Here is a 19,554-nt window from a genome sequence, read left to right on the forward strand (position 1 = left end):
GTGGGAAAGGTACTCCTTAAGCGCTAAAGTAACTTGGCAATGCTTGTATGCTCAGTTAAATTGTTGGAAGAAGGGCAAAACTTGTTTGCTGTTAAGCCCAGTGATATCTAGATTCATAAGGAACAAGAAATAATGGCACAGGCTTTATGCAGTGCAAGCCTACAGCTTTGAGATGAGACTCTCCCTGCCTAAAAAGCTTCCAAAGAGCTGGATACCCCACTGAAGCCATTCACCTCAGTTCTCTGGGACTCCAGAGGGTGCAGCACCTCACTTATTTACAAGCCATCAACAGGAATGAACAACACTTGTTTCATTGCAATCTGCTTGACTGACTTCTGTTTCCAGAAATGGTGATCAGTGCTATTAGAATGTCTTCCCCTGGTCTGCCTCCCAACCAAGTATTCTTGCCTCCTGGCACCCAGATATCAGCCCTCTCAGAGTGCAGCTGGGAAACCCTATGCTGAAAGGACTTTCTTCCTATGAGCTGTACAAGATAGTTCTTTTTAAAATCATCAGAAATACGGTAATTATGTACTGGCTGTTCTTGCCAAGGTGAATGTGATGGTTTTTAGCCTTGTTGCCCCAGACGAATTCCAAGATACTGGCTTTCTGCAGCATTCAGGACAGGGAGCTGCATCTGCTGTAATATGGCTGTTTCTCAGGGCCAACTGCTGCTCATCCTTTTAAGTGCTTTTTTTGTTCGTTTGTTTTTGGGTTTTTTTAAATCATTATTTTGAGAGACATTTGCTCATCTTTCTAATTCTGCTTTTCATTGAGGAAGAATGATGTGCTAGAAATCTCACCAGTAACACAGCTGGTAATTTACCCTCTGGGAGGGAGAGGGTTGTAGGAGCTAAAGAGATCAGCTCCACAGACACCTGACCTAGGGGCTATTGCAGGGCTGTCTCCAGGCGAACTCTCTGTATCCTACACTATGAGCTAACTGGAGCCTAACCCATACACCAACAGAGACTGGTTTCTCAGGTTGTGATACTTCATCAGTTAGAGAATCCATCAAATGTTCTTCATTTGTACTTACAGCTGGATCTGTAGACCTTCACTTGTACTATATTTAAGCCACCAGCTGCCACAGAACGAAGAAAGGTGATGTTGAGTTGTGTTAGTTGAGGTGTGGAGGAGATGGGGCTACAGGAAGGTCAGTTATTTGCAAGGCAGTGAAAATGGGACAGCTGAAGAAAGTGAGGATGTGGGTCCCCAATCAGTAGTGTTAAGACCATAGCTCTAGCTCAAAATTTTACAGAATCCTCACATCAGCTGTTTAACATGGTGCTGCATGTGAAATATGCTCCTGTGGAAACAAATTACCCTTTCTTTTAAGGATCTCCAATTAGTGCAGAGGTTCTCAGGCTTCATGAGAAATCAGAGCAAGGAGAGAAGTGCAGAAGTCATCCAGGGATGTACGCCTTCTCCAGGCAGTCCTATTGTTGTCTGTGGTACCAAGCATGGGGCCTGGGCCTGGCCAGGGCGGTGGCTGGGCTCCTGGGTACTGTGATCTTTGCAAAGGTGCTGGTCGCGTTGTGGTGCAGGTGGGAGGATCTGCTTCCCTTCCAGGCTGCAGAAACCCTTGAATACAAGCTCGTTGTGATGGTGAGTTGAGTGATGGATTTACCCACAAAAATTTGAACTGTTTACATTAGAATTCCTGATGGTATTCCCAAGTTATTGTGCAGTATGTTGCTCTTCTTCTTAGTGCTTTTTCCTCACATCGGCTGCCCTTTTTCAGGCCTATCAGCTTGTTGATCAAGCCTAGACCCCCAAGCATCCTGAGCCATGTCTTCTGATCCATCGCACTGGTTAACCAGGTGAAGAGCTCTGATCTAAAAGCAGATATAGCTGAAAAGCAACTTGGTTCCCTGACTTTTCTTTTTAATGTGTGTATGTACATTTAATGAATGTAGCTTGATGTGACAAAAGGAAAAATGTACCGTTCTCCCAAACCAAGGCATTAATATTGAAAAATCCCCATAACAGTGGGAAAAAAATCTCTGAGGCAGCAAAAGGGACGTTGCTTAAAATTAAATAAAAAGGCAACTGGGTAAACAGTTCAAATTATGTAGAATTCTTAATGGTGGTTCATTTAGCTCTGCTAAAGGTCCCCAGCTTTCTCTTGCTTTCTCACAAACACTTCTGCAGTTGATATTGGTTATCGTATCTGATTAATTTTGTGATATACTGAGTCCAGCCTTGCACGTGGTTTTGTGCTGTGAGAGAGCATTCAGCAAAAAACTTGGCTGCTTTCAGCCCCCTACCAGTGTCTTGGCAACACTGGAGTTTTCCAAATTGCTCTTAGATACAGAACCTGAGTAACTTATTTTCCTAGTAGCAAGGCTGGAGCAAAAGATGCCTTCAGAAGAGGTTACAGCAGAAGGCAAGGAATTGGGAGCTCTAAAGCTAGATGAAGCAGTCTGCCCTAGGAAAGAAGACCTGAAGCTCTGGGTGCATAGGGATACTGGCACCCAGGCTAGGACAAATCCTGGATCTGCCAGGAGAAGGAGACCTGGGAACATCGAGAAAGGCTGCGAAGTTAAATTCACTGCTCAATATTCAGTCCAATGAGAGATGTCTCACAGCTTAGTCTCCACAGGGTCATTCATCACCTTTTCTTAGCTGGTCTGCTTGCAGGTAGTGCTGGTCTGGCTGCAGCACAGAAATGCAGTGGTATGGCAACACTGATACAGAGAAATTATGAAAAGCACAGCCTCTGCTGGTTCATGGATGATATACAATGAAATGTTGCAAAACTTAAAGACAAGATATATTTCTCTCGAGTTGGAGATGGGTTGATTAATTTCAGTAAAATAAGTCTGTATCAAGCCTTCAGCCAATGCTCAGATGAAGTACATTCTGAGTAACAGGATTTGGTTCATTGCTGGCTCCAGCTGCCGTGGTCAAACACAGGGCTGCTTGACAAATGCCCCCAGATCCATGAATCATGTATCTTATTATCCATTTCTGTGTTTCTTGGACTCTTTCTTTACCACCTCTGCATCTCCATTTCCATTCCTCAATTGAGAGAGACAACTTTCACCTAACTACTTTTTCCTCGTAGTCCTGGTTTTGCCATATATCCATTTCTGAGTTTGCTATTTCTGATGCTGCTAACCAGGTTATCTCAGGCTTATGTGCTATTACAGGTATGGTTACCAGGCATGCTGGCCTGGCAAGGCTCTATTTCCCAGAATGTCCCCAGTGCTCCTCTCCAGCTGTCTGTGTGGTTCGGCTGTTGCTCACACACGTTCCCCATAACCACATGAGGGGAAGAGCCAGCCCTCACAGCACCACCTGTACCTTTTGCCAGCTTCTCACAATATTCCCTCTCACATTCAGCTTTCCACATCACATCCGCTCTCTTGCCCGTTATCTTCCAGACTCTTTCCAGCTAGCTCAGCCTCAGGCCATGGCCCTGCTGGCAGCTTGGTGCCTACAGTGTTAGCCCCAATTGCCCACCTGTGGAGTTATTTGCTTGTAAACGATCCATATGAAGACTATTAATGTATTTATTTGAAGACATAAATCAACTTGTTACTGAAAGGCTTGCCTTTTTGAGGATATATGACAAGGCAAAGGTTCTGTCTGAGCAGTTGTATGTTCTTCTTTCCAGCTAATGCCAAAACCCAGGACTGTTTAATAACAAAGCTGGCTCAAAGAAGGTGGTCGTGAAATGTTTGTGGATGTCCTTGCGTGTTCCTTGGCAAGTCTATGGTATCACCTCTAGTACCCTGAGGGTGGTGAAACGATTCAGCTTGGTTGTTTCTTTCACACCTTCAAGAATGTGTGAGGTGTCATTTTGGATCTGCTAAGCAATGCTGGATGCCTGCCCAAACAAAATTGCTGGCCATGGGAACAGTTGAAGTCCTTATGAGAGGCTTGGGGGAGAGGGCACGAAAGCAGCCACTGGCAAAAGCACCCATGAGGTGTTTGCCTGTGTCTCTGCCCTTCCTTCAGCACTCCAATTTTGCACCTCTGCTGAGCCCCAGTGGAACCAGCTCCTCCTGCCCAGCCAAGGGCAGCAGAAAGCTTTCTCCATTCGGGGTGCTGGGTGAGCTGAAGCACCTGCAGCCACACTGCTTGCTCCCAAGAGGGACAACTGCTGCAGCTCTGCTCTCACCCTCCTGCCATCCACCTGCTCACCTCCAGCTCCTGCTGGCAGCAGTGCCAGACGGCTGGCACTGCTGGGCTCTTTATGCCCTGGAGGTTGGCACACCTGGGGAAAGATCCTTTACAAGGCAGACTCTCATGAATCTCGGGCACGATTTGTAAAAGGGTAATTTATAATAAGGTAAAGAACTTGTTGTGAGGCCACAAATGAGAAGGTAGCCCACACCTGAGAGAAATGGGTCTACCTTAGTTTTCTGCCTTGAAAGCTAAGTGAGATTATCCTAGTTATGAGTGCCCATTAGATTTGTATCCATCCATAGGCTTCAAATGGATTGCAGCAGCATCACTGCTTAAATCTTCACATTGCAGACTAAATTCCTACTAGATTAAGCCTATTAGAGAATATGAGCTCTTTATGCCCAGTCTGTTTGACTTCTGTTTGCATGGCAAGATTTTGGCCTGTAATTATTTCTCAAATATGTTGGGCTACTGTGTATCCTAGGTAATAATAATGTAATTTATATTACCTACTTTAAAAAGCCAGAGAAATTGGATTTTTTTAAGAGAAGGTAATGTTTAGAGAGAGACTGAGATGCTGAAAGATCTGAAAATACCTCCTAATAGAAATGCACAGAAAGCTCTGTTTAACCACACCAAAGAGTCTCATTCTCTCCATATTTTGGGCACCTTTGTCTTCCTTTGCATATACAAAAGGTGAAGTATTTGGCTAGTTCCCAGCCAAGATTGCACACCCAGGATTCCACCCAGCTTCTCCGCTCCAGTCATGCACACAGTTTTACCTGTTTTACCAATGAAGGCACTGGTGGGCTCTGCAGCCTTGGCTGGTGCCAATGCTCAGCCTCAAAAATTTGAGTGGTTAGGTGTCGGTGGCCACACTCTGGGATGGCTGCAGAAAGTTTGGCTGAAAATGTTTTCTGAAAAATGTATGAGGATCAGTCCTCTGACAGCATATACATTTCTGCTTTGCCAACTAATCTCAACTTACTGAAGAATCAATCTTCTCTTTGATGCATGGTGCCTGGCAATGTATTTCCATCTTTGGGTCACATTCAGGAGACATTATTACTGCAGGCAATGAGAGAGGACATTTTACAGCAGGCCTGATGGCTTGCATAGGTATTCAGGGGCCAGATCAAAGATCAGTGCCAGTATCTGACTCAGCTGGTACCGCCAGACCTGAGACAGTCCCATGGGTGCCCCTAGCAGTGATGCCCTATCTGGGGTTTTTGGAGCCCAGAAGGGACTTCTAGGCTGATTCAGGTATCAAAGGGTCAACTCGCCATTAGTAAAAACGGATGTGTTGCACGTGTAAGTGGGGAATGGCTGTCTCTCTGGGGAAGGGCAGCTGGCACGTGAACAAACTCCTTTTGTACCTCAAAGGTGAAGAGAGGCCTGTGGTTCTAATATAAAACCTTGTTTTAGTAAATGGAGATCACTCGGAAAGCTTTGTTGTAGGCCTGAGGCAAAAAGAGCACATGCTTAGGGGAGGACATGCACAGTCCAGAAGCAATGGAGGTTCTTCACGAGAGTGGGGCAGGTCCTGTGCTGCCAGTGAGTCCCTGTACCCACATGGATATTGTCACTATCACCTACATGCCTCTCCCCCAACAAGTAGCTTTGTGGAAGAGAAGTCTCTTTGGCTGTGCTGAAATGACATGGGAGTGTATTCCTCCTGTGAGCCAGGAGCATTTCTGAAGAGCTTCATGGACTGTGTGGATCAGACTCTGTAATGAGCACAGTTCAGGAGATTTGCAAGTTCTGAGGAGACCATAGGTGTGCCCCCCCAAGAGTTCTACTCTTTAAGTCAAGTGGCACATTCTATGAGGACTCTTGTTTTCTAAGGAGCACCCTTTGGCAGAGGTGCCATATGCATGGGGCTCTGGCATCCACCTGCTGTGCTGCTAAAGCAGGTGTGTGTATTTGGGAGGCATTTCTACACACACAGGAGGGGTGCTTGTACATAAATATATATCTCTGTCTCTTATGTGGCTGTGTTCCTTTGAACTGATCCAGTATTCCACTGAAGTGAATGGGAGGTGGGTAAAGCCTACAAGCCTACTCATGGGAGTACCAATTTGCATGAACACATCCTTGTTTTGAAGCAGGCTACTGTTCTCAGCAGACTGCAGCCTTTTCCCCTTCTCCTTTTGTACTTTTCAGTATGAAAACACTGCATATACTTTGCCTCTCCGAGGTGCTCCTTGCGATACAAGAAACACATCTCTGTCAGTGCTTTATGTAGCCTTAGCACCTGAGGAAGCAAATGGCAAGCACTGGGGACTGATGGTGCTCAGCACACTCCTGGGAAGTCCCCTTGATCAGCCCCATAAGCTGTGTTCTCTCTTCCTGCTCTCCACTTTATCCCCAGTGTGTATTACACTTGCCCCAGCTTTGCAGAGATAATTTGCACTCTCCTAGTTCATTAGCTGCTACCCCCTCCTGTCCATGGGCAAAAAAAAGCCCTTACTGTTCAAAAGAACACATGCAGCAATCATTAATGCTGACCCTAATTGTGCCAATTCAAACCACTCAATAGCTCTAATTAAAACCTCTCTTGTGCAGGGCACTGAACAGTAACAAAACTGTCACCCCGAACAATCAAATCATGGAGCTAAGAAAATTTTTTCCCCTGTTGTTCAAATGTTGTTGCTGCTGTCAGAAGGGTCATCTGAAAGGATTAAGTATGGGGCTTTTGTAGCCTGCAAAGTTGGCAGGAGCAGGGGGGGGATATCTAAACCCAACCAATATCTTTTGGTCACAGTTTGAAATCAGAAGACCCCAACTTTTTTCCAGGTCTCCTTTCATCCACTTTACCCACCCCCACGCAGCAAGCAACACCTGCAAAGTAGACAGGCTGTTGGTTATGAGACACATGGACACCACAAGTCAACTTAAACATCTGCAAAGGAGGGGGTGAGGGGGAAACCCAGGCGTTCCTATCCCTACAACCTTGTTTCTCAGGGTCCCTGACTACACTTTCCTGTGCGCCATAAATAACTCTGCAATTACATTAATTGGTTGCATATTTGTTGACACAGGGGTGGACAGGGGTAGGTTATGGTGGGAGGATTTTTGCTTTCAGTGCAATTTTATACTAGTTTCTTCAGATGTCCTTTAATCCCCACTCTCCCTCCCCCCGTTATTTATAATTCTCATGTCTTTCAGAATAACTTTATAAGCCTGTGGGTGGGAGGGGGGAGCAGGAAAAAAAGAGTGTTAAAATTAATTTGATGGCACCCATGCACACACATCTGTTCTGCTGTGTTTCCCTAGCTAAGTCTATCAATCAAATGGAAAAGGTTGATATGTATCACAGTGGGGTATTTCAAAAAGCTGGATGCAAACAATTGTGTGCCAGAAGGTTTTATTCTGCACTGAGTTTCTGACAGGAATCGAAAGATCAAAATGGTGTAGATATATACCTATATTTTATTTTACATTTCCCATTTTTTTAAGAAGGTAGTGAAATTAATAGCAATATAGTTAACTACTAGAATTCCAGTCTCGGTATCTTTTGTTCTATTTATTGTTGTACATGTCCTGAAGCCCAAACCTGGGACAAAATGTAAGAGCCTGACACTGCTGCAAGCACTTTTGTATCTGTGCTGCTATTTTAGATCATTACAGGAACAACATGCTAGCCACCCTATGTGGTTCTGGGTTCAAACCACCATGTCAGAGTATTTGGTATGGGGTACTTAACTGAGTCTCTCCTTCCAGTACCTCCTTGACTTGCTTTCTTTTGCTAGTAGTAATCAGAGTTACAGTGGGAAAGTTCACGGCATGTGTGTTTCATCTTTCCTTTTTTCTTCTCTCCTTAGCTGCTGTCCCAGCTGAGAAGTAGGGAATAGGATGACACAGCAGTGCGCTGGCAGTCTGCCTCCTCAAACACCCTGAGCACTTTCTGTTAGAAACCACCTTCATTGTTTCTTGTTCTGACTGCTGGGCTGTGCCATGTGCTGTTACAACATTGCCTTGTCTCAGCAGTGAAGCCGTTTCATTTAGTGATGGATAAAATAGCCCATAGAGTACAGCTTGACTCAGCCTTTAAGTATTCAGCATTGGTTAGTGACGAAGCACAAAATCTTGATGTATAAACACACATTCTTTATGTATAGAAGCAACAGGACAAAACCTAAGAATGTTTTCATAACATTTTGAGGTGAACAGTCTCTTCTTGTGCAAAACTCCTTGCAAACCTGGCCATACAAACAGATATGTTCAGGATATGGTCTATTTTCACCAGTTTGCCTCAGATCCTGTGAGTACTAGCTAGGGGTCAGCAGGGGGACCACAGTCTTTTCTAAAAATGGGGGTGTTGTGCTGTGATGTGTGATGGTGCTGACCCACTTCTGCCTTTGTGCCACCATTGAGTGGTAAAGCAACACTCTCTCGTTTTCAATGGCAATATGCTCTTACAATGGGATGAAGAGAAATAGGTGACACTACTTTATGGCATTCAAATGAGTGCATTTCAGAGCAAGGTCCCTTCTTCATCAGCAGCATTGGAAAAAAGTACCAGAGCTCTTTGACAGTTTTGTTGTCTGTTGGGGGCAGTGGGACATAGCAAAACATGTCTTATACTTCTTGTCACTTGCTTAAGAAGGGGAAATAAGGCACAGACAGGGTTTTTGACCAGCTCTAGGTGCTTTCAGCTAAGCTGAGAACAAACCCTGGGATCCTAGCATCTTGTCTAGCTTCTGGAAAGCAGCAGCTCTTTTTCTGAGCTGATTCTTGCCTGTCTTCATATAGGAAGCTCTGTGTGTCTCTGTTGATCTGTTGAGCCGAGGGTAGGGGATTTCTGTAAAATACACTCCAGTGTAGATTCCCATCGCTTTCTGTATGGATCTCCCACGGTCCTGTCTGCCCTTCTGTCTCATTCCTTGCCCCCATTTTCTAGGCAGCAATGCTGGAGTCTATCCTCTTGACTAAGCTGTTGCACTTTAATTTTCAACAGGCCCCTATTGCTCTTGCACCTTGTGTGTGGTCTTTGAACGTTATGTGGCTCGGCAGCTGGGAATAGTGAGTGGGTGGGCAATTTAAAACAGAAAGACTCTGTATCAGCACAGGGCTGAGGTTTGAACTCTGCTCAGCTTTGGATACATGTAGCTGGTTCTCAGGGCTGTGATTTAAGTGCCGTTTTGCTGGTGTCAGTGTGAAACTTAAATCAGTGCTAAGAAACTGGTAGGGAAGAAAAAACAAACTTTGCCTGTCTGATAACGAGTGTTACCCTTGGCCCTGATGAAAAACTGCGGGATCAAGACATCTTAGAATGTATTCTGCTGTTTTGTCACCATTTTGCCTCCACAACTGAGAAGACAAAAAGTGTCTAATTTGATGTCAGGGTTTCTTTGCTGGAGTATATTTCTGAGCTGTTTCATGCTATTTAGAACACAAATCTGATTCTGAGTTTCCTGAAGATATGGACTGCTAACAGAGAGAGGCAGATGAGGGGGGTGCCAACCCGTGGGACAAAATACTTTATTGCATTCATCTGAGCATCCCTCTGAGACAAAGTAAGTGTGCTCAAGCAACAAAATACAGTCCCAATGTCATGACCTGTTGAGGTCACAGGGCCTGGTCCTCAGTCTCTTCCTCCTTTTTGTTGTCTGTGCTGGTGGAGGATCACATGCAGGGGAGGTCAGACAAGAGACCTTGCCTTCCATGTGCCCTGGCATGATTCCCACACACACACACACAGTTCTTTTGCACTTTTGATGGTGAGCCCACTCTGCATGGGCAGAGAGTTCTTATGTATGGGGGATTCACCACTTGCTCTCCTTTGCATTTGCAGCCCAGAGTACCAAGTCCTCAAAATTTCAGTGCAGAGGTAGTTCTTCCCCCACCCACTTTCCATCTATCCCACCCAGGTAGACAGGATGAGCAGAAAGAATCCTTGCCTTGATAAGATTGATAAATGAGGTTGGAACAGAGCTCTTCTTTTCTGGAGTCCATATGGAGTCCAACCCAACTTCAAACTCATAGCTGACAAAATAAAAAAAAAAAAAATTGGCAAGTCCCTAAGTACTTTTAAGGATTCTAAAGGTGAAAGATACGGTCGATTGGCATTCTTTTTAGAGCCTGGAGTGATGTTACATTTGCTTCACAGAATTCAAAGGAGTGCACAATTAACATTAGAAATCTATTAGATATTTGGAAGAGTCATTCAATTTTCCAGTGCCACATATATACCCATCATTCACCACCACTGTAGAAGGCCTTATATTGATTTTTAGCATTATTTCCTATAATTTGCAAAACATAAGTAAGAGTAAAAAGGCCAAAAAAGGAGAATAGCCTTGTTTTCAAAGAGCTGGCCGATTACAGACCAACATCAGCTATGTCATTGTAGTGGTTCCACCCTTAAAGACAGGTATGTGCTGCAGTACCATGAAAAAACACACTGAAGAGCAAATGAGCATTACTGCCTCTTTACTACATCTTGCACTTTACTGCATTCCTTTCTCTTTGATTTCATTCTGTTCCGTTTTGTTTTGATAATAATACTGGTGTATGGACAACAGCCTCTTCCCATGATGGAATAACATAGGTTGGTGCATGAAGGTATGGCTGGGTAATAGGACCAGATGGATGGGCACTTGTGAGAGGTGAGGGTCTGGCAGTGGTGGGAACTAATCAGGACTACTAGCAACTCTGGGAAACCAAAGTAGTGCAGCCAGGACCAACACAATCTAATATACTTTACAGAGAAAAAGTCTGAACAGAATTTCTGTATGAAGTATAATGAATGAAGTGGCAGACTCTAGATGGATTTCATGGGAAAAGGCTTGAAATCCTGTAATGTTTTTGACAAAGCTTTCTGTTCAAGTATAAGTGAATATTCTGCAAAGAGCTTCCAGGATGAAAAGCCCAATAGGATACTTATTTTTTACTAACAGGGTTTCTGTTTCATTCAGGAACACACACATATATATATATATACATATATATACATACATATATATATATATATATATATAGCATCCATAAAAAGCTGAGACTCCTTTTTGTTGACATGATCCAGTAAATACACCCCAAAACATGCTGAACACCCCAAAGCAATGTGTCTCTTTCTTAACAAGTGTGAATACTTTGCACTCAGCAGCAACTGACTGTTACTCTATCATGGGAAGAGGTTGTTGGCCATATACCAGTATTATTATGAAAACAAAAAAGAAAGGAATGCAGTAAAGTGAAAGATGTAGTAAAAAACTGTGTTGACAGTGGGATGACACTGTAAAATTGCTGTATGCTGTGATGTGAATCCTTTCGAACCCAATGATGTTCCACCCTCATAATCAATGAGTCAAACTTACTCCTCCCCACACTCCCAATATTCTACCTCTGTCTGGGAAGCTGGGGAAATTGTATTCTACTTCATTTTAGGGTGACTGGAAAGACTTTCTCTTCCTGTGGTTGCTATTCCTAACTGCATAGGGTCATGAGTGTGCTCAGTTGTGGCTTTTCAGTCTTTACTCTGGACTGCCTTGAACTTGCCTCTAGATAGAGATTTGCAGGTGTCAGCATAGTAGAAAAGGTTCTTCTGCTACTGCAGGTTCTCAGCAATTAAGGCCTGGCAGCAATTGATAATTCTCTGATTAAAATGGTCCAACTTATTCAATGGGCAAAAAGTTACAAAGAAAAAAAAACAGCTCTAAATTCTGCATTGTTACAACCTACAAAAATGAATCTTACAGCAAATTTCCCATGTTCTTCTTTACCCCTTTTATTAATTGTGACAACAAGTGAAATCTAAACCTCTTGCAGGAGTGATTGTAGCATCTACTGACTTAAAAAAGAATCTTTAATGGTAAATTAGTCCCTAAAAGCAATTACCTCATATTTGGAGGCAGCAGATTATTCTCTATTGAAAGCTGAGTAATCATTTCTACTAAACATGTGCAAGAGGGGATTTGTGCCCTGATGGAAGCTGTGGCAGATAAATCCCATGATGGTTCTGAGTGCCAATACTGTTCAAAAGAGGACAATGATCTTCTGCAACTTGAGGACAGGACAAGTAGAAGCAGAGGCAAATAATCAAAGCAATCTAATAGTTCTCCCTGAACAGTTGTCAAGACCACCAGTATACATGTCCTGTGCCATGAGTTTGTGGTGGTGCACATGATATGCAAGCACTATGGCAACGAGATATTAATCATCAACAGAGATGGGCACAGGTTGGGGTAAATCTTCAGAGGTGCAAGTTGTAGGCTGTATCTCAAGTACACAACAAGCCCCAACGGTACCAGTTTCAGCACTACCTCAGCAGCATTGCATAGTTGAATTCATTGTGGCTGAGCTTACATCATCCTCTGAAGGATCCATTTGTTGGGCCTGGTATACAAATGCCTGGACACGAAGAACAACTTCTCTTCCAGTTCTGTATCCTTCTCTCTTTGTGGTTTTCAGTTACAGACTCTGGGCAAGTTCTTTGCTAGTGAGACATCACTGATTGAAGTGGCACTGTGCCAGCAGTATTTGGCACTCTGAGTGATGGCAGGGATTTTCAGAAGCGTTTAAGTGAGAAGATTAGGTGCCCAATCCCTCTTTTGTTTGGTCAATAGCCTTTTCTTTGCTCATCAGCATTTCTGCAAGGCCACTGATGCCGAGTGCAGGCACTTCCTACTTGCCAGCAACCTGAGAGAAATAACAGACAATTTAATGGCACAAAGCTTTCTGTTTCTGTAATTTATTTTATTTACCTAGATTTTTCTTTGATGATGCCACGCCAGTAAAGTGCACCTATACTAACTAGAGTACCAGGCCCAGTGTGCTGAAGAGTCAGGCACACATTTTCAATGGTGAAAGTGACTCACCACTGGAAAAAAACAACGTATTTTCTCTCTTAACGGTGTCTTTAAACAGAGCTTGGATGTCCCTCCAGCCACCTGAATGTTGACTTGCTGAGATTTTTGGGCTCGGAACAGCTCAGTAAAATTTAGTGGTGATACACAGGCCAGGCTATGAAGTCTCTTCTGCACTAAGGCACTTACTATCCACAAACGAAATATTTCTCCCTACGGAGAGGCACCTGGCCATGGCTGGAACTACAATGTAGCAAGGTTATGAACAGCTTTGACCATGAAGGTCAAAGGGTTCTGCTCACCCTCTCTGGAACTCCTACTTGGTGTTAAGATGCTGTTGGTGTCAAGGCCTCATAGGCATTGGTGGGTTGGTTTCTGGTGTAGCTGGTATTGTTTATCAGGGATTAAGAAAACAATTACTTTTTCATGGTGGTAACAAACATTTATCTAGCATAGAGATCCCGATATCCTTGTGTTTGTGTGTGAAAAATACACCAAAGAAAGACATCAATGTTTAAAGTACAAGTGACAAAGAACACATGAAGGCAAAACACAAAATAGGTCAGATGCAAAAATCCCCCTATGAAATTGGAGAGGAGAATATAGGCAAGCGTAATATTGTTATCTGGACCGGAATTTAATCAAGACTTAAGTATGAGGTGATGTGGTACTTCAGTGGTGGGATCACTGCCTCAACAAAACTGTACTAGATTCTGCCTGTCTTTTCATAGATTCAGATGTGCACCAGTATAACTTGTCCAACCTCAACAGAGCTGATCCTGATATACACAAGGACACTCATATTCAGATTTCCCAGCTCTTCCCCTCATCTTCCCTTCAAGGTCTCTCTGCTCATGTCATGTGGAATGGCACGAGTTCAGGTGTGGATCAGAGAGACTTTGAAATGGAAAATCAGAGGATACCACAGGACATACTGGAGAAGAGCTGGCAAAGCTTAGAACCAGGCTAGTGGAGTGGCGAGGGTTAGGACTAAGGTAGGCTTGTATGGGGTACTGTGTTTGGAGTCCTAGAGAAATCTGCAAGCCAAGAATAAAGAATACTGGCAGAGCTCCATGTGAGTAACAAACGGCTTATCCTGTCTATGCTAATGACAAAATGGTACATATTGGCATTTAATTTTTTTTTTTTTTAAGGAAAAGAAAGATTAAAGCAACCGCTATACCTAAACACTCTGCTTTGCTCTGATACGATGCCAGAATTACATGACTTCTACTGTGTAACAAGGTTCTTTGTGTGGGCGTAGCAGCCCCTCCCCATACCTAGCGGATACACTCTAGGGAATTTTTGCAAGTGCGAGTATTGCCTGTTGGAAGGTCACTGAGTAAAGAAAGCTAATACATTGTATGAAAAAATGTCATGTTTTGTGTGTTTCCCTAAGACCACCACAAAAGAGTCCTACATAAAGGTTATTATCACTATTACATGCACAGCAATGACCCCCCCATGCATATTACTCTGCAATATGTTGAGCCTCTGCCCTGCCCTCCATCAAACTCAAGATGGTACTTTGAAAATTAAGGACTTGATGTAAATGCCAGCCAGTCTAGTTCACAAGATATCTCCACCACTCAGTCCCTCTGCCAGGTAGAGGGCTTGGCATTACTCTCTGCCTCCAATGCTCAGGGTCTACAGCTTGCTGCCATTACAATGCCATGGTACTGCTCCCTCTTCAGACATGCCTGTAGAGACTGGGCCTTGCTGGTAGATGTACCTCTGTTTTCTCCTCTTCTCCTGCTTCTGCTCCACAGCTGCACTAACTCACCTGTTGTGTGACGATGCTCATTTTCTACCCAAACTTCCCATTACTTGGTGCCTGGTGCTTGGACGAACTGGGACCCATGTGCAGTCTCTAAGGGCTTGTCATCTCAAGAGGAACTAAACTTGAACTTGGGATGGTTTCCCAGGTGCAAGGTGTGTATTACCAAAGACCCCAAACACATCACCTGCACGAGGTCTGCAGGATTACCTGGGCAATGCAAAGCAGTGAGTTGGGGGCTAGGTCTGCAGCTGGGAACGCAGAGGAAGATCTTCAGGGAGGGGTAGACTCTGTGGCTGTGGGTCAGCCATGTCCCGAGTGTCGGCATGGAGGTGGCACGACGACCTGCACTCCCTGAGACACGAGCTTACTCCTATAGCAGCCTTGGCCCCAGAGCGCAGGACCGAATGAACACGGTTTGTGGACCATGAGATGATTTCCTTTGCCAAATTTACTTGCTCGCTAACCCGACCCGGCTGCACGGCTCAGCTGTCACTGCCCCCGCCCGGGGCTCGGGCCGTGTATGCCCGGCAGAGCTTTGAGGCGGCGGCACAGCCCGGCAGCCCCGCGGGGCGTGCCGGCCGCGCTGGCTGGCCATCTCCCGCGGCCTCGCACACGTCCGGCCGCCGGGAGCCCCAAGCGCCGCCAGGAGCTCCAGGTGCCGCGGGCACGGGGACGGCGCCCACCCCGGGCCCTGCGCCGCGCCGCCCGAGGCCAACCTGCGCCGCCCGCCGTCCGCCCGGCGGGGGGGCGGGGCGAGAGGCGGCGCGGCTCCGGCATTGGCCGCGGCCCGCGGCGGCCGCACGGCGATAGGCGCACGGCGCGGTCAGTGCCGGCCGGCCCCGCCCCGCCGCGGCTTTATAACGGGCATCCCCATGGCCGAGGCGGGGAACCTGCTGCGGCGGGATCGGCGCTGCCGCTCCGCCCGACACTCTGCCGCCCGGGAGAGCCGCCTCCGGTGGCTGCAGAGCCGCGCCGCCCCGAGGGACGATGGTGCCGCGGGCCTGGCGCGGAGCGGGGGTTCGCCCGTTCCTGCTGGCGCTGCTGCTGGTGCATCTGGCGCCGGGTCGCAGCCACCGAGCCACGGGGCCCCGGGTAAGTGAGCTGCCGCCCCGGCGCGGCAGGTTGCCGTGCCCTGCCGTGCCCCGGCCCGCCGCCCCTGCGCCCTGTCAGCGCCGCAGGTGGAGCCCCGGCCGCCGGGCAGAGACCCTGGCCCCGCTCCCCCCGGGCGCGGACCCTCGCAAGGGCCTCCCCGCTCGCATATTAAAAGCCGGGTATCGGCTGCATGCGAGAAGTTCATACACCGGTATTAACTTGTTGGTATTTATTGCAGAAAAACACGGGAGGGGGGAGGTTGGCAGGCTGTGTTTTTATATTACTCGGCTTGGATTTAATGTAGCCCCTGTTCCCAGCACATAGCTTTAGGACTTTTCTTTTTTTATGTTCCTGAGCAGGGATTAAATGAATCCCTGTAATAAAGCTAGATGCCTTCAGCCCAGGCTTCTCCCTGTAGGAGTCTAGCTCTGTTTTTTTTTAATCTGACAGTGTTTGACTCTTACTGGGGCTGTTCATTTCACTTACCAAACTATTACATTGCTCTGGGGGAGAACACAACATTTTTCTAAATATGGTTGTCCCAGTGAGTGAGTGTTACCACTGCAGCACCACTACGGAGTAGCGTGACAGTTTTCAATTATAAAGCTGCAAAACAGTAGCTGTTCTTCAGCCAATGCTGCAATGAAAGCACAGCTCTGGGTAAGTGGAAAAACTTATCTCTCTGCAGGCATGTTGGGTGCATTGGCCGTGTGCATTCTTGACCCAGCAGTCTAAAATGCTATGAAGTGTAGTACCTAATTAACTTAGCCCATAGTTAGGCAAGACCAGGAGTCTTTGAAATCCCTACTCAGCCCAAGTATAACAACAAGAGACTTTAGTGAAATGTTGGTTTTTTTTTTTTCCTAATGGAAGTGTTTGACCATGATGGCTATTAAATGCTTCTCAGAGCTATGGAAAGTGTACAACTGGCTGCACTGATGTTGTTGTATTCAGCTGTGCTGTGTAGCCTCTTTTATGGCCAGATGTGTAACAGCAACTGTTAGTTCTGATCTCACCAGTTCTTAGTCAGAACTGGTGTGTGCCATAAATTACTGGCGACCTGCTTTAAAAGATCAACCAACACAGGGGTTTTTATGCATATATCTTTATTACCTGATATCAAGCATAAACCTCAAAACTGGAGTGATTCCACATAGAGAGGAGCTTTAAAGGTGATAAGTAAGAGTCTGGCTGGATGACTAGCACTTTCATCAGCACCAGTATCTAACTGCTTTAATGAAGCACAATTGAAACAACAAAATAAAAAAATCCTGATGGTAGTGCATAATTATTCAATGAGCCTGTATACCAAACAGTTTTCTTATATACCATTTTTTGTACTGTACTTTACAAGGCAGTTTAATTGCTCCCTGTGCTGTGTTGTCTTGGAGTGGGAGCTACTTCAGGAGAGTGGAAAACCAAATACAAAGGACTACTGATTTACTTTTTGCTTGAAGTAAGTAAACTGACTTGGCTATTTCTTCCTTCATGGCTGGAGAGAATATCAACTGTGAGCACTAACATCTACAGTTCTGTAGGAGGATGTGCCTTAAAGTTTTAACTTAGTGTTTTAACTTATGAGCTCTTAAATGGAAAGCTGTATATTTCCAGTATGTCCAGCTCATGAAATCTGCCTTTTTGCACCTCAAAGTGTCATAATTAAGTGCATGTGAAGGTGAGGAGTTTGGTTTACTTGGTTGCAACCAGGTTGATTGATATAAGCCCCTGAGCTTCATCTCTTGCAGTGATTAGACATTGCCAGTAAAGTTGTCATTGCCAGTAAAGGTGCCATACTTTCAATTCCAATAAAAATAAAAATACTTTATTATTAATTTCTTAAACAATGACTACCAGGTTACACCAGTATGTATTTCTCATGTGGGCTTGCGATCAAGAGTGTATTCCTGTCAGGAAATCTCCCTGGGCGGGTGTCCAGTGTTGCAGTTCTGGGGGTCTAATCTTGTAGGTGTTCAATTGCTAGGTGCAGTACCTGCTCTTTCACACTCCTTTCTGTATGGTGAGCACTAGAACTACAGTATTTTCAAGCTGAAATGCTTTTAAAGGTGAACAACAGTCTTTAGTCCTACTCAGTGAATTCAAATGAATTCAAAAGCAATAATGCTTGAATCAAGTCCTAGATCTTCCTCCTTGCATTTCCCTTGCTACTGTAGTGTTCTAAGATAGGCAGCCAGCTCTGTTACTCAATACATAAGCAGAAGAGAATGGCATGCTACTGTTTGCAGAAAATGTTGGAAAACTAGAGATATTGAAGAGAAATAGGTATATCTACATCTCTTGTGCCAATAAGGGATGAAACTTTCAGATGAAGTGAGTTCAGGATAATTACTTGAATACCAAGGTAAATTATAAGTGCAGCTAGTACCTACAGGTCTGTTGAGGAACTTCTGGCTCTCAAAAGATGTATGAAGCTTGCTGTTTCTTGTTACAGTGAAACTATGAGCAGTGATGTGAATTCCTTAGGCTTGGTGTCAGTGACTTGTAGGAAACATCTGGCTCTTGCATATATGCTGTTGCCCAATGACAGTTAATAACAACTGTCCCAAGTGGAGCACCATAGGAAGTCTAATATCTTGTCCTAGAAATAACTTGGAAGCCCAAGGCTGCTGTGTGACTTGTTTCCTCAGCTGACAGACTCTAGTAAAGCTTCTGCTGCGTTAAACAATCACCTGGTCACTTCTACTTCTGTAGCTCAAAAGAGCATTGTGGGACTGTACTTGAAAAATGTCTGTTAGAAGGATGCTACCTTCTGGAAAAAGATAATCAGGCTTTATTTTCTATTCATATTATCTTCTTGTGTGCCTCTTTGCCGGCATGAGATCTGAGGTGTGTGACAAGCCAGGTCTTGCTGTTTCCCCCCTCCTTGATCCCAAAGCAATAGATGGGGAGCTTGACCGGGCTGGCTCTTGCATCTCCTACTGTGTGGTGCATTTAAGCAGTATTCTTTCATAGCAGATTGTGCCACTAAGCTCTGTTTGCCTCCATCTGGATAATTAAGTGTGACCTTTGTTTTTTCTAGTTCAGAGAGAGATCTGTGTCGGCCCTCTGCTATCTGAGTATAACTCCTGACCATTATGAACGTTATCCATTTATGGCAGAGAGCTGTTGGTGACAGTAATGACAGATACGAGCACAGAGAAATGGTGAATGCTTGCAGGAGGCCCAGAATGCGCTGCAGCAGTCAAAAGCTGTCCTAGCAACAGGCTTGGATTTCTGGAAGACTGGGCACCTGTGCCCCTCCAGTGACTTCAGAGGACTAAAAGATGGTAGGGGAGGACAGGGTATCACTATAATTTTTCTTCATAGTTCCATGCATGGAAACATGTCATATCTTCCCTTGAAAGGCATGCTGGGGGAAGACCTTACAGTTCAGTGCTGTTACAAAGAAAGGTAGTAAATAGTAAAATTGTGAAGCTACCAACAGATTCCAGTGCATAAATTGGAGTGCTGCAGAGCATTGGGAATTTCCTGCTGCAGTTGGCTACTAGTTAGAACACCAAATAAGAATCTTGATTAAAAAAATGCTGAAAAGGCTCCTGCAGCTTTGTTGGTAGGTTTTCAATGACTGAATTTTGTTTCTTGGTTTGAACTTAGTCACCACTGTGCATTGCAAGGGTCTACACCAATAATTAGCAACTGAAGCACTTTAATGCTTTTAGATTTCTTTACCATTGGGGAGATTCATTTAATGAAGAAACAAGTACCCAAAGGCAAGTCTTT

At 45.0% G+C, this 19,554-nt stretch overlaps 1 protein-coding gene across 3 annotated transcripts in view; it reads left to right on the plus strand.

Annotated features, from left to right (window-relative positions):
* Positions 1-15,605: 15,605 nt before the first annotated feature.
* The window catches only part of SMOC1 (SPARC related modular calcium binding 1), a 131,121-nt gene continuing 127,172 nt past the window's right edge, over positions 15,606-19,554 (plus strand). For all 3 annotated transcript variants that reach the window (XM_048306885.1, XM_048306886.1, XM_048306887.1), the window contains exon 1: positions 15,606-15,816. In XM_048306885.1, coding sequence (XP_048162842.1) covers positions 15,712-15,816 — 105 coding nt within the window. In that variant the 5' untranslated portion in view covers positions 15,606-15,711. The remainder of the gene's footprint in view (positions 15,817-19,554) is intronic.

Source organism: Corvus hawaiiensis, chromosome 6 (genome assembly GCF_020740725.1).
Source record: "Corvus hawaiiensis isolate bCorHaw1 chromosome 6, bCorHaw1.pri.cur, whole genome shotgun sequence".
NCBI lineage: Eukaryota > Metazoa > Chordata > Aves > Passeriformes > Corvidae > Corvus > Corvus hawaiiensis.